Consider the following 23,620-nt stretch of genomic DNA (forward strand, 5'->3'; position numbering starts at 1 on the left):
GGAGGGGCAGAAAGAGAGAGACACAGAATCTGAAGCAGGCCCCAGGCTGTGAGCTGTCAGCACAGAGCCTAACATGGGGCTCGAACCCATGACCTGTGAGATCATGACCTGAGTGAAGCTGGCCATTTAACCAACTGAGCCACCCAGGCACCCCTTACTTAAGTAGCTATGCCTTTAAGAGAGAACTAATCAATTTCTTTAAAAAAAAATGTTTATTTATTTTGAGAGAGAGAGAGAGGGAGAGAGCCTGCAAGCATGGGCAGGGGAGGGGCAGAGAAAGGGAGAGAGACAAAATCCCACACCTGCTCTGCACTATCAGCACAGACCCCATTGCTGGGCTCGATCCCATGAACGATGAATCATGATCTGTGCTGAAATCAAGAGTCAGATGCTTAACTGACTGAGTCACCCAGGCATCCCAAGAGAGAACAAATTAATTTCTTAATGAACTAGTTCATTGTATAGGAATCAATTAATCGTGACATATGATTGCTCTAAATGGGCAAATTCAAATCACCATATTTTAGACTACCTAGTATTCTTTACTAAAATATTTCAAAATTAGTTTCTTAAAATATATTGATATCAGGGTGATTACACTATGTTTAAGAAATTGCCCACTAGAAAACATTGTCTCTTAAAATAGTATTTGAGCCCACCACTTTGCTGTCTTTTGTTTAGTTGTGGAAACTTTTTTTTTTCCCTAGGAAAACACTAGACTTACATTCGGAAGAGCTGGTTTGAATCTTGGTCCTCTTATCAATTAGATGTGTAACTCTGGGCAAGCTACATAATCTGTATCAGCCTTATTTGTTTCATCTGAAGATAGAGGTGGTATTAATTCCCAGGGTTGTTATGATGTCAGATAGTATATGTGAAAGCCCTTTACCGTGAAGTTATCTATAAATATGATTAACATGATGATACTATACCTAGTTTAACCGATTTTTCATCCAGCTAAAATAATCTCTATTTAGTAGCACTATCTCTAAATGCTATCTTGCAACTATAGATGAAAATCATATGGAAGAATGCTGTAAATGTTTTTTTTTTTTAATAGATATTATGGGTGTCTTCCCTTTCTCTTTTTCATCCTAAAGAGGGCCTAAGGGAAAAAGAGATTCTATTAAAGTGGAGTGCTGTTTTTTTTTTTTCTCTCTTAAATTATTGATGCACAGATTCTGTGTTATAGTAATGATTAATAATAGTTAACATTTATATAGTACTAACTGTGTGGCTCCAAGGACCTTGCATTAACCTATCTAATCCTCTCAATAACCTTGGGAGGTAGGTGCTTTTATTATTGCGTGAAGATAGTGAAACTGAGGAGATTAACTTGTTTGAGATTACAGCATCCATGTGGACAGATTGAACTTTCCTATACCTTTCATTCAGCTCTTAGAGAAGAATTTGACCAAAAATATGTACATCAGGCTAAAGGAATTCATGAACAGTAGTTGGGTTTTGGATGTAGTGGATAGCATTTTATTTTGGAAAAATGCTGTTGTTTCATGCATGTTGAGATGACACAGAGATTGTATCTTATTTTCTTTTCTCTTTTTCTTTTTTAATCTTCAGTGCCTTTTACTGGATACATTCCTGTTAATCTATTAGGATTATTTCTCTCTCTTGAGCCCAAGGTACAGTAACAGGAAGCTAAAGTGTCAGGCCCAGTGTTCTCAGTCCTATACTATGAGTGAAATAACTGGAAGAAAGAGCCCTAAAGCCCCATCCAAAGAGATATTCCAGAGTTCATGCACGCTGTCTTTTTCTGACTTAGACTTTGTTTGGCTTATACCGTACTTCATCCTTCTTTAATTGAGACATGTTTCCATTGATTTAAGTTATTCATTTATTTGTTCATAAATTTAACAAATTTTATTGAAAGTCTTCCATGCCCCAGGGATGCTGTGAGGTCCTGAGGAGTAAGATAGTGAGTATAACAGTACATACTCTGCTTGTTGGGCTCAGAGAAGCCGACAAGAAGCAAATAATGTCACAAGTGGAAGTAATACACTGCTCTGATTAAAGCTACAAAGGAGACGAATGTGGTGGCTCAAGGATGGATGAGAGAAGGCATTTGGCCAACACTTAGTGATCATAAATTGTTTTCCTCTGTCTTCAGCCCTGTACAAGACAATGGAAACCCAGGGAGGAAAAGCAGACGGAGGGCAAGTTAGAAAGAATTGATGGGGAACAGAGTTGTCAAGGATACAGCACATAACACAAGGTGGCCACAGGGAAAAGAAAAAAGAAAAACCTAACTTGAGCAGTGTAGTGTATCTGATAAGTCCTTGTTTCTTTCACTGAATCATGGAAGAATAAGCAGTATTTGTAGTAACTACCATGTTCAAGAAAAGTTATTGCCTATTTTATTCAACCCAGTAAAAGAGGGAGGAGTACAATACATTTAGAGTGATTTCCATTAACATGGCCAAAGTATTTTACTGTTTGAAAGTGTAAATGTCAGTTTTATGGCACTTTATTTATCCAGAATGTTGAATACATGAAATTACCGCCTACATTTATACAACTATAGAAAGAAACGTGAATATTAATTGCAAAAGCATGACTAGATAGAAAGACAGGAGACCCTGGTTTCTGGTTCCAACTGGTGATTATGGCCTGGAGAGCTAATAGTTGAGAAATAAGTGATTTCTTTACTTTTCTTCCTACCTCATATTACCTTCTGTCATTATATTGTGTTATTTATTTGGGCCCCAAACTGAATTGTAAGAATCATTCTGGCATAGACTTTGTCTTTCTTGTTGACTAATCTATACTATTTAGAATAGTGCCATATAACAGGCACTCAATTATCATTCACTGAATGAATAAGAGATAATCACACAAGTATATACGTAACAACTGTAATGAACAAATGAAACAAATGAAAGTATTTTCAAAACTATAAACATTCCACACATGCAAGGTGATGCTATTTATTTGAATTTTAGAAAAAAATACAATCTGCCCGAATATAACTTGTTTGCTTGTTTATTTTGTATTGGTAGCTTTCTCTTTAAACATGTATTTCCTAAGTATTTATCTTCCCTTATATCTATGGTTATAATATTGACTTCTACCTTTGCGTTTCTATAACTCCTTCCAGCCTGGTTCAATTACTGTCTAGAGTAGAAATTCTTAACCTGGGCCAGTGCACCTTTAGGAAATCCATTGTTGCCTCTTGAGGCCTCATATACTCCCTAAAACAATGTACTGGCTTTCATGTGTTTTACTAGAAAGAGTTCCTGTAACTTTTATCAGATTCTTAGAGTATATGACCCTCCCTCCCTGCCAAGTTTAAGAATCATTGCTCTAAAACTTTGTATTTTTCTTTTACTTTTTTGTTCCTTTCTTGCTTTTTCTCCTTGAGATGGCTTCATTCTCCTTTTATTTTTCATGGTTATATTTTGGTATTTTAAAATGTTTACTATTTGATTGTCCCCAGTGTGTGGTATTCTTGGTTTATTGTATGCCTCTAATCCCCACCCTTGTCTCTGTTTCTCTTTTGTCTGGCCAACAGTGTGGGGCTGTGCCAACTGCAGAGTCGTCCTATCCAACCCTTCTGGGACATTTACTTCTCCGTGCTATCCTAACGACTATCCTAACAGCCAGGCTTGCATGTGGACCCTGCGAGCCCCCACCGGCTATATCATTCAGATAACGTTTAATGATTTCGACATTGAAGAAGCTCCCAATTGCATTTATGACTCATTATCCCTTGATAATGGAGAGAGCCAGACTAAATTTTGCGGAGCAACTGCCAAAGGCCTATCGTTTAACTCCAGTGCGAATGAGATGCATGTGTCCTTTTCAAGTGACTTTAGCATCCAGAAGAAAGGCTTCAATGCCAGCTACATCAGAGGTATGTAAACCAAAGATGACGCCAACCTTCTGCTTTCATTTAGCATGTTCAACAATAAACACCAGGACCAGAAGACAAGAGTTATGCTCTTTTATGTGAATGTGAATGATTAGGATTAGAACTTAAGGGCAAGAATCTGTTAATATCCTTCAGCATTCTCATTAGCAATATATAGTTACCAGATCCAAAATCTGGTTACAGTAGAGCTGAATTCTTTTATATTGTTTATATGCAGAGCATTTAAAGGCTGCTTGGAAGATATTGTAGATATTCCACAGCTAATAATTAAAAGCTGTACTTCTAACATCACTGAACATTTAAATTTTCCTATTCAGAAATCATTTTATTTTAGGCTTTTAAGATGCTGCCCTTTTAGGGAACTATGCTACGGAACAAATATAAAAAATTAGCATATAAATTAAAGTTAGTTATTTATAACTTAAGCTAATGAACAACATAGCCTGAGGAAAACACCTTAGAAATTTCTTTCTTTCTTTTTTTTTTTAGTTGCTTAAAATTTTTTTAAATTGTGGTAAAATACATATAACATAAAATTTATTATCGTAAAACAGTTTTAGGTGCACAAGTCCATAGTGGTAAGCATATTCATACTGTTGTGCAACAAAGCCACAGAACTTTTTCATCTTGCAAAATGGAAACTCTATCCATAGAACAACAACATCCCATTTTCCCCACCCCCAGCCCTTGACAAACACTATACTTTCTGCTTAAGAGTTTGAATTCCCTAGACTATAAGGGGAATCATATAGTATTTGTCTTTTTGCGACTGGATTATGTCACTTAGGATAATGTCTTCAAAGTTCATCTATGTTGTACCATAAGTCAAGTTTTCTGTCCAGTCTGGGGCTGAATAATATTCCCTTGTATGTACATACCACAATATCTTTATACATTTATCCATTAAGGGATGCTTGGATTGCTTCCGCCTGTTGGCTATTGTGAGTAAAGCTGCTACGAACATAGGTATACAAATATCTCTTCAAGGGGTACCTGGAAAGCTTAGTTGGTTAAGCTTCTGACTTCGGCTCAGGTCACGATCTCACAACTTGTGAGTTCGAGCCCCGCACTGGGCTGTGTGCTGACAGCTCAGAGCCTGGAGCCTGCTTCGGATTCTGTGTCTCTGTCTCTCTGTCTTTCTCTGCCTCTCCCCTACTTGCGTTCTGTCTCTCTCTCTCTCAAAAATAAGTAAACATTAAAAAATTATCTCTTCAAGACCCTTCCTCAGTAGTTTTGGATATAGCCAGAAATGGAATTTCAAGATTATATGGTAACTGTAATCTTAATTTTTTAAGGAACCCTCTTACCATTTTTTTAATGAACCAACTGCAGTGGCTGCACCATTTTACTTTCCCACCAGCAGTGCACAGAATTTACAACTTCTTCACATCCTTGACAGCACTTGTTATTTTCTGTTTTGTTTTTCTTGTATGTTTGTTTTTTATTTATTTATTTTTTAACTTGTTTTATTTTTTTATTTTTTTAAATTTATATCCAAATTAGTTAGCATATAGTGCAACAATGATTTCAGGAGTAGATTCCTTAGTGCCCCTTACCCATTTAGCCCATCTCCCCTCCCACAACCCCTCCAGCAACCCTCGGTTTGTTCTCCATATTTATGAGTCTCTTCTGTTTTGTCCCTCTCCCTGTTTTTATATTATTTTTGTTTCCCTTTCTTTATGTTCATCTGTTTTGTCTCTTGAAGTCCTCATATGAATGAAGTCATATGATTTTTGTTTTTCTCTTACTAATTTCACTTAGCATAATACCCTCCAGTTCCATCCACGTAGTTGCAAATGGCGAGATTTCATTCTTTTTGATTGCCAAGTAATACTCCATTGTATATAAATACCACCTCTTTATCCATTCATCCATCGATGGACATTTGGGCTCTTTCCATACTTTGGCTGTTGTTGATAGTGCTGCTGTGAACATGGGGGTGCATGTGTCCCTTTGAAACAGCACACCTGTATCCCGTGGATAAATGCCAAGTAGTGCAATTGATGGGTCATAGGGTAGTTTTATTTTTAGTTTTTTGAGGAACCTCCATACTGTTTTCCAGAGTGGCTACACCATCTTGCATTCCCAGCACCTTAAAAATTTCTAATGAAAGGAAAAAATATATTTCTATCAAATGTATTTCCCAGATTCTGGCATATCATAACATTTGAATAATCTTGGGCTCTCTAAAGCCTCTCTTTACTTAAGGAAAATTCAGGATTCAAGACTAGCTTCTTAAGTAAATATCATGTATGAAAGAAAGAACAAAAAAGAAAGGCACCATTATGAAAATGACTGACCCTCATTATTATAAACTTGGGTTTTGGTGGTAGAGTTATTTACTGTTTGTGAGTCACAATCACAAATGTGATTCACATTAGGTGCGTGTGTGGTTAATTGGAAAACATGTGCTTTAATTTTTCAAATAATGTTTTCAAAATTATAAAACCCTACAGGAAATTAGAAAAAAAAAAGAAGCAAGTTAGAATTATCCATACATCTGTCATCTAGCCATAACTACTAATAAAACATTGATGGACATATTTCTTTCCAGCCCTTTAAACAATACATGTAGTATACTGGGTTCATATTACTTAAGTATCCCTTTGGGTAAATAGACCTATAAAGTGCTTTATATTTAAAAAGTAGACTGAAATCCACAATTCTATTAAACTCCATCATGCAGTTTTTACTAGAATATTTACATGAAAATGATGCCTTTACCATAGACCTATATTAAAATCTATTCAATCTAGCATTCCTTGAAGCCAGCATTAAAGAGAATTTTTGAGGAGAGCTACTTCTGTCTCAAACCGGTACATGTTTCACAGTGTCTATTATATTAACATAGGGTGAAATGCATTGTATTACTTAATAATTTCACATGTGTCACAGAAGGACTAGGCTAACGCATTTTATTTTGAATATATTATGCAGATGATAGTAATCATTATTAGTAATCAGTAACATTAGTAATCCGTGCTAGCTCTATACTGACTATAGCAGGCACTGTTCTAGTGCTTTCCAGGTATTATTTGATTTCTATTGACCACGTGTGCAATAGGTGTCACCGTCCTTCATTTTATGGATGAGGAGAAGAAGGCAGAGAGAGGTGGAGTAACGTGTCCAAGGTCACATTGCATTTTGTGGAGGAGCTGGGATTGGAGGTGGCTGTGTCGCCCTTTTTACCTCTGCCCCTTGCCATCCCTCACAAAGGAACTCAAATACCCAGCTGTAAAGGAAATATAGCTTAAAATTCCATTTTTATTTTTACTTTTTTACTAGACTGCCTCTCCTTCATAGAATTATCTTTACCTTTGCTCCTGAAATAGCCTGGTGATGGGGAAAATGAATAGGATATGGGGTCTCTGAAGGGGAGAGGGTAGCAGAGGACGGTTTGGGAAGAGTAAAAGGCAATTGTTAATGAAAAAAAGAACTATTAGCTATTACGTTTAGAAATTATTTGAAAACTAATATATTTTTGAAAATTTTAATGTATAAACAGCTTTCCTGAAACAGTAGTTTCCTGAATTTGGGTTTTTGGGATTTTCTTTTTCAGTTCAGGGATTAAAAAAAGATATTTATCAACTGGGTTGGCTATAACTCAGAAGTTTTGCTGTGAGATCCCACATACTCTAACGATTAGAGTTAATATGGATGGGATTACGTGTAGTTTTACTGATACAAGGTAATGGGTTTGTGACAGTCATGAAGGAGGTGTGAGGCAAAAGTCAGTTGATCCAGAGTGATGGGGGTGGGAGGGCATATCAGATGTTTTGCGTCTCATTAGTTCATATTTGACGTTAATACATTTTATGTGTTATTATGTTTTGTCCTAGTTGCTGTGTCCTTAAGGAACCAGAAGGTCATTTTACCGCAGACACTAGACAGTTATCAGGTATCTGTTGCCAAAAGTGTCTCTATTCCAGAGCTCGGCGCTTTCACTCTCTGCTTTGAAGCAACCAAAATTGGCAAGGAAGACCATGAATGGACAGCCTTCTCCTACTCAAATGCGTCCTCCACACAGCTACTCGGTTTTGGAAAGGCCAAGAGTGGTTACTTTCTTTCTATTTCTGGCTCAAAATGCTTCCTAAACAGTATGTTACCTGTAAAGGATAAAGAAGACATTTTCACAGAAAGTTTTGAGCAGCTCTGCATCACTTGGAATAATTCTCTGGGCTTTATTGGTGTAAATTTCAAAAGAAACTATGAAGCAGTTCCCTGCGATTCTACCATTAATAAAGTGATTCCTGGAAATGGGAAATTGCTGTTAGGCTCCAGTCACAATGAGATTGCCTCTCTAAAAGGGGACATTTATAACTTTCGACTTTGGAATTTTACCATGAATTCCAAAATCCTCTCTAACCTCAGTTGTAATGTGAAAGGGAATGTGGTCGACTGGCAAAATGACTTCTGGAATATCCCAACCCTAGCTCTGAAAGCAGAAAGCAACCTAAGCTGTGGTAAGTCTGGGCATATTCACACTTTGTTTTTTAAAGCATTGTTCTATGGATGTTGGTCAACAAGAAATTATACATAAACACACACACACCATATACATATGTGTGTGTGTGTGTGTGTGTGTGTGTGTGTATAGGTAGTTGTCATTAATGAGCTTTTTTTTTTTTTAATGTTTATTTTTGAGAGACAGAGTATGAATGAGGGAGAGGCAAAGAGAGAGGAAGACACAGAATCCAAATCAGGTTCTAGGCTCTGAGCTGTCAGTACAGAGCCCAGCGTGGGGCTCGAATGTATGGACTGTGAGATCATGACCTGAGCTGAAGTCGGATGCTTAACTGACTGAGCCACCCAGGTGCTCCTGAGCTTTTTAATTTCTAAAATTTTGTATGCTCAGCCATACACAGCATACATTTGATTACAAACCATATTTATTCAATCAAAGCTTTTGGTCCTACCGTATTAAAGTTTTCCTTATGTCATAAAATGTCACACAGTTTATCACTGATGTAACAAGAGTGGTAACTAGGACACCTCAAATAGAAATGTTTACACCAGGACTGAAATAAAAGAAATTAATAAGTGATTGTTTTTAATCACAAAGGTATCGTGAAAAGTTGATCTTTATGACATTTCTAGTACCTTATTTAAATAAACAACCACCACCTAAAAGAATGCTGTTTACTCAGCCAGGATAAAATGCCAAAGATATCCATTTTATGGAAAAATCTTTGATAATCAGGAATTATCAATTTTTTCTTTGAGCTTTTTTTCTCTGTTTGAAAATGACTATTTGTCATCTGTTGCCCTTTATGGTTGCTCTTTGAGAGACTTAAATGTGATATTACTGGAAGTAGCTAAATGCAAAATATTTAGGAAAATAATTCTATATAGCAACATTATATTAAAATAGACTGCTATCAAACATTCTTTATGTGCATGAGTTAATTTTAGAAATCATTATTTTATTACAAGACTGGTTAAAATACAAAAGTAGAAGTTTCATCATCACTTTTGAATGTCATATGACTAAATTGTTGATAATAGATACTTTTTAATCACAGGATAACTTTCCTTAAAAGAGGAAAGAAGTGGGGGTCACCTGGGTGGCTCAGTTGGTTGGGCATCCGACTTCAGCTCAGGTCATGATCTCGCAGTTCGAGAGTTTGAGCCCTGCATCTGCTCTGTGCTGACAGCTCAGAGCCTGGAGCCTGCTTTGGATTCTGTGTCTACCTCCCTGTCTGCCCCTCCTCCGCTAATGCTCTGTCTGTCTCTCTGACTCTCTCTCAGAAATAAACATTAAAAAAAATTTTTTTAAAGGGAGGAGGAGAATAAGGGGTCTAATATTAAAAAGAAATTCTCATGTGACTTTGGAGGGGATTTTACCAGAAATACATTCCCGATAATTTGAACAAAGTGGGACCCATTTGAAGTTCCGGGACCACCTCCCCGGTTTGCGACCGGTGTGTATCCTTCTGCTCTGGGGAATTCTTGTCCCCTAACCCTCAGGGTAAGTCACTCATTGCTCTGTGTGGTCCATGGTGCGTCTGCAAATGGTGGGAGGCTATTAAGTGGTGTCATTGGAGAGATACCTCCTTGTGGGTTGTTGGACAGAGGGTAAACCACAACCGTATTCCAGAAGACCGAAGAAGTTTGTAAAGAAGCTAATGGTGTTCCTCAGCATCCCCTCAGTCTGCTTAGCTACTGAGGATGTTCAGGGACTCCTGAGAAGTCTTTCACTCGGTGAGGAAATGGAGAAGATCAAGTGTGTGGGTTTGGTGTGAGATGGTGAGCGGTGAGAGGGCAGTGATGTTCTTCCTTCATCCAGGGTGATTCTCTTTACTCCAGGGACCTGTTTTCACCATAGCCCATTAAAAAGTCATAATACAGACCATTTAATAGTTGCCTTTCTATGGGGTTATGTTTGAGGACTGTGGCAACCAAAAAAAATTTTTGAGTAGATATATTAATAATTGCTTATACTTAAGTTATACGCTTAATTTGAATACTCAATACATATTATGTAGTAGGTACTGTTTTAAGGTCTTTACACATATTAACTGTTTTCTACAACACAGATCCCATGATGTGGGTTTTATTACCAACCCTATTTTGCAGACGAGAAATCTGAGGCACAAAGAAATTAAGTAATTTATGCAGTGTTACTTCATTAATTAGTGGCCACGCCAGGAAGTGAACTCAAAAAGTTAGGTTTTAGAGCTGTGCTCTCTTATAAGTGTAAATTAGACCGTCTTTTGGAAAATGCAGCACTAGAAGGTGAGCCACACTAGAGTAGGTGAGCTGCTTCTTGCCTGGATGAGGAGTATGATGGTTCAGGTGTGATCGGTGGGAAAACACTAGCTTTCCAGGATATGAACACTGTATTTGTTTATTGTTTTTTTTTAGACATTTATTCTTTTTTTTTTTTTTTTTTTTTTTTTTTGAGAGGCAGAGACAGTATGAGCGGGCAAGGACAGAGAGAGAGGGAGACACAGAATGTGAAGCAGGCTCCAGGCTCTGAGCTGTCAGCACAGAGCCCGATGTGGGGCTCGAACCCACGAACAGTGAGATCATGACCTGAGCCGAAGTCAGAAACTTAACTGACTGAGCCACCCAGGCGCCCCAACATTGTATTTGTTTTAAGCAAAATTAATAAGATTTCTTTCCTGTGTTGCTTCTTGGATACATTAGTATGATAAAATGTGAAGAATATACATGGATTCCTAAACTTCTGTAAGAAATCCTCTAGACCAGAGGTTGGCAAACTAGGAAAGTTTTTTTGCAACCCAACCATGCCTAAGAGGTTTTGTATTGTCTAAGGCTGCCTCTGGGCCACAGTGACAGAGTTGGTGATTGTGAGAGACAGAAACATGGCCCGCCATCCTAAATTTTTTTCTGTCTGGCCCTTTAAGAGAAACCTTGCCCATCCTTAAAACTAGTCCAAAGAATCATGAGGGTCCAAGTTTCTGAAGCACATACTTGGGATGACACTGGAAAAGATCTGCTAGATCTCCTGGGCCACATGTAGTTAAACCAGCCACTTATGGGCTCATTTAGCCTTCAGACATTGATGATGGCAGTGGCCTTTACCTGTTACCCTTTATTTGTAATTGTTCCACATAATGCTTTTAAACAATGATTTATTACCAACATTAAAAAATTAGACTTGAAATAAAGATAAATTTTTGGATTCTCTGGCAAACAAGAAACTAAACCTGGGTTAGTATTGGTGCCTGGCCAACACAGCTGGGGGGAAGTGGTATCTGCTTCTTACAGAGGGAGAGGACTTCTCAACCCTTACCATTCTTTGTATTCTTTCCACGCCAACCCCCTTCCATCTTTAGATAGCGTTCTGGCCCCAGTAGGCATTTCTGCTTGGGAATCCCAACTTAAGCTAGTCTCTTCACTTAATATAAGGCAGGAAACTGAAATTTTTTTTTTTTAAAGTGGCCAAGGCAGTTGGTGAGCTAAAATGTAGATCTCCTCTCTCCCTTCCCCAGGGTTCATTTATGGATATTCTTCAACACTGTCTTTACAACTCCTTTCCCAAGGCTTAGGATTACTGGAATGCATCAAACACATGCTTGGGTAACTTAGCCATCTGTAAGTTTTCAAAATGATTTCATTGAAAGAGCACAAGTTACAGAATCCGTGTATTTGAATTCCTTTAATTTTTATGGTGGTCCTCTTGACATTCCATGATGATGCAAACACCCCATTCCATGGATTCAGATATCCTGGGCTGTGTTTCAGGAGTCATAACGGGAGAGGGAGTTTCCCACTGCTCAGTCATCAGCTTTGGGAGTTGAAGAACCCAAGTCACTTATTAACTGACAGGAAATACCTGTCACAGAGATCATATCTAAGCTTGTTAGCTATGCAGAACTTCAACACATAAAAAAGTTTGCTCTATTAACATTTTAACCTTTCTTTCTTTCTTTCTTTTTTTTTTCTGGAACATTTTGGCTTGCTCTTTATGGTAACTAATTTCCAAAAACTAATGATCGGTACAGTAACCAATGGGAAAATAGAATTTCATGCCTGACATTCCATTGGACTGACAATATCTGTTAAATATGACCTTTAATTCCAGAATCAACTTGCGGTAGAGGAATGAATAGATTTTCCAAAGGTCTATTGCCGAGTAAATTATAATGTGAAAATACGATGGTAAAATAGAACTGATTCCATCTAACGTTAAAACATTCTGTCATTTGTTTCAAATAGTAAATATCCTAGCCTTCATGTAATCAACGTATAATTAATTAATGTTTCAACAAGTTCAGAATTATACTTTTTTTGTTTTCCTACACTAGCCTTGTTGGGGAATTATACCTTAATTAAGAAATTTTCAGCAGGTCTTTTTTATTATTAACATAGTTAATCTTGTCAGCCTTTTCCAGAAGGAAATGCTTTATTTAGCAGTAATTCTTTTTCATTTTATAGCATCATTCTTTTTCTTAGAACAATTTTATTAAGCATATTCAGTTTTATGACCTCTATGGATAGACGGTTTTCCTAGTGGACTCTTTAATTATAATGGCAAGTATTTGCCTGTGTTATGATTCAGTTTAGATACTGGCTAATGTCCATCACTTTTCACAAAGAACAGACAGTGCCTTCTATACCAGTTTTATTTATTTTACTGATGACTGCTCTTTCCTGAGGAGTGGTACAGTATAACTCCGTGAATAGTCCAAGTTCAAACAAACTACATTTAGTTAATAAGCATTTATTAACCCCTTCCATTTATTAACTGCTTGGATGGAGAGATAAGACACAATTCTTAAGTACCCAACTTGGTTGTTATTCTTTTCTAGAAATTTTTGGATTGGTACTGATTTTTCTTTTCACTTCCAGCATTTTGCGCTTAATTATCAAGGCTTCATCAACTCTTGGATTCCTACCCTTCCATTTTCAATTATTACGGTTCTGTCTTCCACAGCCATAAAATTCTGACTCATTGTTGGCTCCTTCCTTTCATCTCTAAAAAAAAATTACTGAGTGTAGCATCTTTAGATAACTGAATTATTTTTTAAATAATAAAATAAAGATGAAATTACTTTATCTTTACAAAGGACTTTATTCTTTGAAGATGTCCAAACTCTTTATGAGCATAAATAGCTTCCAGAAATAATGTGTTGTAAATATATTTATGAAAATTTATAAAATTCTATTTAGTAATCCTGCAAAGAGGACTTGAAAGCAATTTTTTTTTCTCAATGTTGCAACTCACTGTGAGGATTTAGTGCTACTGTTATTTGGATTATCATTGTGTAGAATGTCAGATGAGCTGTTAGGTGTGCATCAGTCTTTTTTACCACAACTTGTGTAAATAGTGAGACTCCTTTCAAAGCGGCAGGATTTGGGAAGAACAACAGAGAGAGAAGAAAGATTAATAGCTTTGCAGCTTTTCAGTGATTACGTTTCCCCCCCCTCCCAGGGAAATTTGGCTCTAAATGTTACAGTTAATATTAAGTAAATACCCTTAAAAACCTTTCTGGTATCCATAAACATCAGTGAACACACATAGGTCACATTTTGAAAATAATTCCTTGATACTAATTATATCATTATCCAGGAATGAGAATTGGTTCCTCTTCCTTAACAATCTGGCCTATAAATATGTCCACCTAGGAAAATTAATTGCGAGAGTAACTTTTTTTATGCAGATGTGCTGAAAATGGAACCAGGTGGAATAAAGAGTTTGTGTGCCCTTTTTATATTTTAGTTATTTGTTTATGTAATTTGGTATATTTGTAATGGAAGCTTTCATTTATCAGTATAATTTCCTTTTGATTAAATTTGTCACTTGTACTTACACTATTTAGTCTTCAGATTTAATTTCTGTTGCCATAGTGAATTGTCATAAACCAGTGTTTATTGAGTGTTTTATAATACAGTATCAATTTGCTAAACTGTGAGTACCCAAAAAAGGACAACTGATCAGTTTAAATATTGAGAAATGTTATTTTTCCCTGACAAGGATGTCACATATTGGAACTTGCTATCATACAGTGAAACTGAGGAAATGTTAAAGAAAATTGTTAAATATCTTGCTCTAAATCATAACTCTTCTGATTTTCTTTCCTCATTTCTACCCTGAGTCCTTCAATATACTGCAGTGGAAGTGTAGTTAGCCTAGAAACTTCTTTCCCACAGCACTGTCTCCTTATCTTTCTTTGTCTTCCAGAGATACTGTATCAGTGCCAGAAGTGGCCTAAGGAACCTTTGACTGCCAGCATTGTGCGTAATCTGAGCAGCACAGGAACTCCATCCAAGGGTCTCTCTCTCTCTCTGTCTCTCTCTCTTATGTTGCAGTGGCTGACATTTTCTCATTTTGAGTTTTAAAGGTTTTTTAATTTTCAGAAGTTCCTCACTAAAATATAAGTACCTAACAGAGAAGTGAGACTCTTCAAGAAGGGGGGAGAAGTTGAGTGTGATAAGAAAGAATAGTGGACAGAAAATATTGATGGTAAAATCCTACCTGAATCCTGACTAAGGCAAGACTCAACTTCTGCCTCTTCAGATGCCTTTTTCCATAGTCCATTTGTCTACGTTTTCAATCTTTCAAACTCGCCCTCCCTGTCTCTGCTTCCTTTCATAGCCAACCTTCCTCTTTTTGCATTCACATCTCAAATGGCGGTCATTTGTTCTTCATTCCCATGCTACTGAAACTAATTCCTGTACAGCTACTACCAGAATTCCAATGTAAAGTTAAACATCTTCTCGGTTTTGATCATTCTTGACTTGACACAGCCACGCCCTCTGTGAAATTTCTGTAAAACCACCTTCTACCAGAACTGGTTTTACTTCTCAAATTTAGAGCTCTTTTACTTTTTAAATAGTATGATACTTAAATATAGGAATGTCTATGATTCCATCAAATCTACACTCTAGCTTGAGTCATCCCAGACACGTCTGTAGATTCTGTGGCATAGTTTCTTGGCTAGACCTCTCAACAAAAATGTGTACACCTGCCCGCGTATCCAGATGTCACACAGGCACCTCATTTCTCATTACTGGACTTACTGTTCATTCCACCTCACCTAAGTTTTCTTTTAGTATTTCCTCTTTCCTTTTATGAGATCATTATGTACCAATTTCTCAAGCTGGAAACCAGAAAAATGTCCCCTAGTCTATCCCCTAGCCTTCTCCTCCAATTAGTTACCAAATGTTGTACATTCTATCTTCAGATGTCTTGTATCCATCACTTTCTTGACATCCTCACTGTACTCAAGTCTGAATTATTAATATTATTTACTATTATTGTATCTTCTCTTTTACCTGTCCATGGAGACTCAAAGGCGGTTTCAAATTTAAAATCTAATTTTCTTACTTAGTTTCCTTTCATAGTTTCCTTTAAGAAAGAATTCAAAATGTTATCAACCATTGATGATGCATCTAGAAATTTGTTCAGTAAAGCTTGAGTACCCATCTACTAGGTGTGTGGGATTCACCAGTGGAAGACAGAGCCCCACCGTTCATGGGGCCAGCATTCTATAAGGCCCTCCACAAGTATCTGTTACCTATATATCTGATCATTCCTACTCTACTCCAGTAATGCCATGTCACCCAGGTTCCCAGAACTTTTACTAAAAAATCAACTCTAAACTTCTTTCTTGCTGAGGATGTGTCAGTAAAAAAAAGTTTGAAATGAAGAGACACAGAGACCAATTTGAAGTCACAGAAGCATATTTCTGGGATTGCAAATAGCATACGCTGGTGCCTGTGAACCAGAAATATGCATTTTATGAATATTAATAATATCCAAATTCACTTTTGGAACTTACCTTTGATGTTTATATTACTTTATTTATATGGATTTCTAAATCTATTCTATGAAAAGGCCCCGGACTTTTTACACAAACTCTAATGGGCAGGAGCACTTCTCTTGCTTTCATCTGTGAAGTGTCAATAAGTGGAGTTACAGATTTTGAGGGAAATGTTGGTAACTTGATTTTACATTTGTGGAAATGAAGACCCGAAGATTGAGAGACTTTCTTGATGTTGGAGTGTTATTGCTGGACACTTCTAGGTCTGCTCCTATTATGCCAACCAGAAGATTCATGGATTTTTTTTTTTTTCTTGGATAATGCCATTAAATCCGAAATTTAGGTAACTTGTGTCATCCTTTTGTATTGATCAAGGTTCCTACCTGATCCCACTCCCGGCCACAGAACTAGCCAACTGTGCAGATCTGGGGACCCTCTGCCAAGGTAGGGAGCCAGCGTTGTCCTCTGGACTCTGTGTCCTACTTGCTATTTTGGGTAATGTGTTTGAAGTTATTTTGATTATTATCTTAATTTTCACTTGAGAAGCCAAAGCCCAGCAAAACAGAAGAATTTCTGGCTGTGTCTTAGTTGTGTGGGTGCATAGTACATACACTGTGGAGAAAGAATGCATTCACACACTAGATGACCATATTTCCATAAAGCATGAGGTTTTTAAAATGTGAATGATTATATGCTATTAAACAGGGATTTATTTCATTTTTTTCTCTTTTTATTTTCAAGATTATTGCAAAGTTCCGGTATAAATATAGTCACGCACTGTTTTGAAAAAAGTATTCATGTGCGACAAAGAAGGGGATAATTAAGTTAAATATTCAGTTAAGCTTATGACAAGATTATAAGGCAATTTATGGTGTATAATATAACTTAAATATTAAGATGAAAATACTTATATTAAACTAATTTTAATGTAATTTTATTATTATAATTCACATTGACTATATTATGGCCAGTATTCCAATTATATATTATTATTAGATAGTTGCATGCTAATAATATATAATTAAAGTCATGTAAGTTTTGAGATAATAATATAAATATTTTGCTTTAATTTTATCATTGCTCTTCCTAATTACTCATGACCCATTTCATCCATTTGTTCTATTAAATATTTCTTTATGACATAGCATGTTCTATGTACCACATTAAGAATCATGACAGTGCCTTTGAAAAAGCTGGATCTCTTATTAAGAGAATCGGAGAATGATTCTCCGATTATAGAAGGGGTTATAGAAGGGCTTCGAAGTGGATCAAAACCTCAGCTCTCTTCTGTGGTTCTAGTGTAGGGGTAGATGTAATTCAGTATTATCTTTGCTTCTTTTCTGATACATTATTTCTTGATATCATTACTGATGAATAACCTAGAAAAATAAAGTCATTTGAACGACCTATAAAAATAAAGTCATTATGTGGTGTCCAAAATCAGCATAGTTTTAAAATAGTTATATAAAATAGAAAGAAACATTAATTGTGCTTAGTTCAAGATCAGAAGGGTTTAAATTTTTTTTCTTTTAATCTGAGACGTCTATAAAACTGATTCCTGAGTCTCTGATGCTGGGCAGGAAAGCCCAGCATTTTCCCCCTCGTGTCCTAAGTGACCAAAAAGCATTTTCATGTTCATTGATGTATTTTGCACTACGATAAATATAGTTGATTGTCCATTATTTTAAAAAATAAATTCTTAAGCATTATTTATTATTTTGAAATGGAAAATCATTTTAGTTAAGGATGTATATTTTGAGTCAAAGAATTTAGCTTTCAGAAGGTAGTCACAATCACTTAAACGTTTTTAAATTTAGGTAATTGTAAATTGAGATATATAAGAAATGGCCATTGTACATACAAATGTACATCTAATATAAGCATACTCCTAAGATAAACTGATACTATTTTACTACATATATAACTCTTTGAGTCTCTTAGAAAGCTATTAAAGCACTACATAAAGGTTTAATCTTGGATGTTTTAATAGTATAAAAAGCATAGCTATGACATAATTCCTTGAAAATGGCCTCCCTGTAAGGCTTGTCCTTATGAAATTCATTTTATCTGTCAATGTTTAGTAGAGTTACTGAGATCTGTAAATGGTTGATTCTATACATTTATATTCCATATAGTGTATACATTTTATTCTCTTTGTTTTGTTTACATTTATCTTCTCAAGGAGATATACATTTTCTTCTGAGACTTTAGTTCTCTAGCCTCAGCATATCAGGAAGACTAACTTAGTTTAGAAAGCTGACAGGTGAGGTGCAGACTGCCTTCTGCGACCTTCTTTTTTTCTTTTTCTTTTTTTTTTTTTTTTAATACAAACTTAGGAAATCGAGTTCTAGAAAGATTGAATTAGTAAACCACTACGTGGTCATTAACCTGTTAATGGCAGACCTGGGTCTAGAACCTCGACGTTCTTTCTCCTGTTCCATTGTGCCAACTCCAGACTCCTGTGCATTCTAATACCAAAGGCCATATGAAGTGATTCTTAATGTGCCATAGGAAGCATTGCTTCATTTTACGCATTATAACCCTAGAGTCTGTTGTAGTTAGTAGCAAGAAACGGTTCCTATTCCTCCTCTATATATTTTCAAGCATTAATTATAGAGTGCTCATCCATATTAACTGTCATTGCTCCTTGCAAAATTATATCTCTCTCATCTTTATTACCAGCTACTGTAGACCCTCCTAGTACTACACCACCCACTGTCACCACTAACATGCCTGTTACTAATAGAATCGATAAACAAAGGAATGGTAAGAAATTACTACCTTTTATATTTGTAGTATGTCTGATGTGATAGCAAATTGTATTCTAAAGGTGGGGATACCTAAGCGTCAAACAAAATTTCTGTTTGTGGAATAATTGGGAACATTTGTACATTTGTAAGGTTAGTAAAATAAATCGATGTCCCTTGAATCCCTTGAGTTCCTTTTTCTAATGACCAGTGGAATGACCACATTTCCAGTACTACTCTCATGCACTTTTCGCTAACATTGCTTTCAAAGGAAGCTCTAAGAGAAAGGCACTTAATTAAAAGGAATTAATTTGCTTTATATGAAATATCTGAAAAAATATTCATGGTATTTTGTCAGACTATTCTCTTCACGAAACCAGTTTTTTAAGGAACTTTATGATTTCAAAAAAATTAATGCTGGTGATGTAATTTCTCACTGAAATCAACTTTTATGTTTAAGCGTTCGTGACATTTAGATCAATTTATATGGTAATACGTTGCTGTCTGTTTTTATTTTTTGAAGAATAATGGTTAGAATGTGATTGTGTATCAACTAAGTCCATTTTTGGCTGACAAAATTTCAGTTAAGTGCCAGTACTTCTTGACTTTTTTTCCATATATACTTCACTCTATATATTATTTGTAATTGGCAAATATGTCAGTTAATAGGATATAAGATATGAGCAGGGAAATGCCAGGTAACTTGAATTATTATTTAGTCTGCTACCTATATGGACCACATAGCCTTTTGGTAATTCGGAGTAAATGATTTAAGTTTCTTCTAGAAAAGAGAAATTCCAATCAGCTGACCACAGCATTGCCTTGAATACAGTAATATTCTCAAATATGAGCTATTAGAAACAAAGGAATTTTCTCAACCCCAATCATTTCACTTGTGAGGCCAAAACATCTGCACTATATCACCAAGGACAAAAACCCAGAGAAAAGAAACCCACATAGTTCATTTTTTCTTTGGCTTCGGGGGTTATACCAACTTCCTCTGTAAGGACATTTAAATTGGAAGTATGGAATATTTTACATGAAACATAGATCTAAATTTCACTACAGTTATAAAGACATCGATTCAGGGAAGTGTTTATGGTTATTCTGGTAGTTACACCAAGGAGATTTATGATGGGGCAGACATTCCAGCAACCCCCAGGAAAAAGCAGCAACAGCTGAAGTTTCCAGTGCATATTTCACATGGACTCCAGCCAGTAGATGGGAATATTATAATTCTAACTAAGTATTTCGCTCTTTGTACGAACATACAAAGAGCCTCTGTGGCATTCTCCCTCCAGGACTGGCACGTCCTCTACTGCCCAAGAACGTTTATATGATGCTTCAGAGTCCTTGACTTTGGTAGAGTGGAGCTGTATTCACTCAGTCATGTCATTTCTGACATTCTTGAAGAGAGCCTTGTTCAGCCATCTCTCTCTGCGTCATAACCTTCAATGGGGTTTCAACAAAGCGAGCAAATGTTAGAATCAGTTAAAATGGTTTGACTTGACTACATTAGAGGGAAAAACCTAATTTAGATGATTCTGGATAAAAAATGCAGTCCTGGCATTTAAAAATACTCAAAAGTCATCATGTGGTAGAAATATTCTCAAAATCACGTCCTCCAATCTGTGTACCATCTGAACAATTTTTACCATATATTTAGCCACCTATACTATTGATTTAATAGGTTTTGTTCCTAAATCGACTCACATTTTTACTTAAGCATTTGTGTTTATTTGGGAAAATTGATATTGCTGTTGTAACACTGTTGTAAAATAGAAATGAAAAATGAAAATGAATATAATGAAAACAATGTTATTAAATTCTCTCCATCTCCTCTTGTTTTCTTGTATCTCTACACCTTCACTACACCTTCACTATCTTTTTAAAAAGGGAGAGTAACAAAGTGTTAGAGGCAGACTGTAATCTAATTAATATTTTTTCTTTGATGTAGTCAAGTTAGAAATAATTGGAAAGAGAATTACTTGTTCACCTTGTGAATAAATGGAACTTAAGGTCATGTCTAAATCATTCACATACTGTCAGCAACTCCAGATACACTTCTCTTATTCCTCGGGAAATGGATACAGTAAACATTCTCAGGCTTATCATGATCTGATATATTAGAGAATCCTATTTTGTGGACTGTAAGAAAGATAGGTACAGCTATCAAATTTGTCATCTATCTATCGTACCCAATCCTTTAAACTCCAGACTATCGAAGAGTTTTGCTGAGTCTACCAATGATGATATGCTGGTGTAGGGGGTGGGCAGGGATCGAGATTGACAGACAGACTTCTTCAGTGTATCGATGAAATGCGTTTTCCTAGACTTTGTGAAATGTTCCTATGTAAACTTCCTTTTGTTATTTTCAATAGGACTTTGATACCTCAGATTGTATACTAGGAAAATCTTTAAGTTACTTTTCATAAACAGATATTTCAGTCTGTAACGGATAACCGAGGTATTCCCACAAATAATTTTTTTGTGCCTTTTACATTACATTCTTAAGGAAAGCTCTTGAGTCAGTTATTATTTGCATACCAAATCTTATTTTCTGTGCTTGAAGCATCACTCCAGTGCCCCTGGATATTAAATTTTGTGGGGTCAACACAAGTAACCCAAGCAAGGAACTAACTCTGTTAGTCCTTATTATTGTTTGAAAAAAGCCTAGCTTACAAGTATTCATTGTACCACTGCTTCTAGTTCCTTAACATAAATTTACTCTCTGGGTGTATGTATGGACCAGACAATCATTCTAGCTTTACATTCTTGTTATCTAAAGAAATCGTGTGTAGGGGCCCCTGGGTGGCGCAGTCGGTTAAGCGTCCGACTTCAGCCAGGTCACGATCTCGCGGTCTGTGAGTTCGAGCCCCGCGTCGGGCTCTGGGCTGATGGCTCAGAGCCTGGAGCCTGCTTCCGATTCTGTGTCTCCCTCTCTCTCTGCGCCTCCCCCATTCATGCTCTGTCTCTCTCTGTCCCAGAAATAAATAAACGTTGAAAAAAAAAAATTAAAAAAAAAAAAAAGAAATCGTGTGTATAGGATGAGCAGGACTCTAGTCTTCTTATAAATGCTACTTATGTGTTATAATTGCCTCATCACTGGTCCAAAGACATCATTTTGACTCTAAAATAACATTTGGTTTATATTTTAACATCTGTCTTTTCAAATAAATATTTTAAAATCTGCCTTTCAAACCTATACTTCACACCCTTCAATATAGAATAAAGTAGTCTCGTTTCTATATCTTTTAAGAAACTCTGAAAAGGGTGTTAAGGACCAAAAAAATGATTAATTGGAGAAAGACCTATAGACAGCAATACCATTTTGATGCCACGTCTGTAATGATAAGCAATGATTTCTGCTTTGAAGTCCTGCATGGATGAAAGAGTTATCTAATTGGAAAATGGATATACTCTTAAATACTTTTTTTCCCCCCAAGAAATGTCTATCATGAATTCTTCTGGCTTGGATGCCATTAGTAGGATAATACGTACAGCTTTTGAAGTCTCTGGAATATATGAAAATTTGTAATAAGCTTTTCTAATGAGACACTGTGAGAGTTGTTACATCTATAGAGGACCACTTGACCTCTAGAATGACATGGGAAAGCCTGCCTTAGTGTGTCTTAATTGTGTATTTTCTGCAATGGCAATGCTTAAGCCAATTATTTTGCTGCAAACCAAAACCCTTCTTACCAGTTCTTTGGTGGACATTTTATCTAGTGTTGACAGTCCACTCCTGGGAATTTCTCATGTTTAGTTGTTGACTGTGTTATTCAGAAATTTTAAGTAAGTTTAACAAGTAGACTCCCTTGAGTATATGGATACTTCATTCCAAGGCTTCTGAAAAGAAATGACTTTGAAAGTGATCTATAACACAGGAGAATCTGTAACACAAGATGTTATGTTGTTTTCTGTGTTCACATATTTTATTTGCTGTAAGCAATATAACTCTAGGGAGAGTACTATATTTATAAATTCATTTAGATTATCTCTGATATGAGGTCTTTCTCCTTTATAAATAACAGCAAATTGAAAAATGAGGAAGCAGATATCTAAAATTTAAATTAAAACATCTTAAATGTTTCCAAAACATTTCAGAAATCTCAGTGATTAAAAATAATGATTTTTAGTATTTTGCAATATTTTCCTGAGAGGGAAAGAATACTGGTCTTAAACACATGCTTTACGTCTCCATCTAGTGGTGGCTTTTCAGCTACTCTGCTGGCACAAGTGAACATTCCCAGAATTGTCCTCAGGATCCTGGAATAACTCTGGGACCTCTGCAATTTGAATTTCTTCTTTCAGAATACCCATAATTTTATTTGATGAGATATACAGTCTGAATGGGTTTTGTTAATCTGAATTATTATCATTTGTTTTTAATATATTCCTCTAAGTATTTTAAATTCAGAATATTTTTAGAGGAACATAAAATCAACTTCATTAAAATACCTGAAGAGTTTTAGAAGCTGAAATAACCTAGTCTGCATTAAGTTAAACCCACTTGTCCTTGGACTTGTACCAATTTCATGTATTTATACTATTACCTCTGGGAGCGGCAAAAGTTTTAGTGTGAGATTCTGACCCCATGCTGGAAAAACATTCCTTTGGTAGTGGGACTGGAATTTGCATTTTGGTAGATATGGGGATTTCCAGAGGCAGAGTTTTATGTATTTTCTACTGACTTTCCAAATTTTTCATTAAATCTATTCCCCAACAGTATTTAAATTATATACTTTCTACAT

The 23,620-nt window shown here is 36.0% G+C and overlaps 1 protein-coding gene across 5 annotated transcripts in view; it reads left to right on the plus strand.

The window, feature by feature from the left end:
* The window catches only part of ADGRG6 (adhesion G protein-coupled receptor G6), a 139,331-nt gene that overhangs the window by 61,285 nt on the left and 54,426 nt on the right, over positions 1-23,620 (plus strand). For 4 of the 5 annotated variants that reach the window (XM_043592481.1, XM_043592479.1, XM_043592483.1 and 1 more), the window contains exons 3-6: positions 3,527-3,868; positions 7,726-8,349; positions 16,495-16,563; positions 18,802-18,885. In XM_043592481.1, coding sequence (XP_043448416.1) covers positions 3,527-3,868; positions 7,726-8,349; positions 16,495-16,563; positions 18,802-18,885 — 1,119 coding nt within the window. The remainder of the gene's footprint in view (positions 1-3,526; positions 3,869-7,725; positions 8,350-16,494; positions 16,564-18,801; positions 18,886-23,620) is intronic. The other variant, XM_043592482.1, reaches the window with a different exon arrangement.

Source organism: Prionailurus bengalensis, chromosome B2, assembly GCF_016509475.1.
Source record: "Prionailurus bengalensis isolate Pbe53 chromosome B2, Fcat_Pben_1.1_paternal_pri, whole genome shotgun sequence".
NCBI lineage: Eukaryota > Metazoa > Chordata > Mammalia > Carnivora > Felidae > Prionailurus > Prionailurus bengalensis.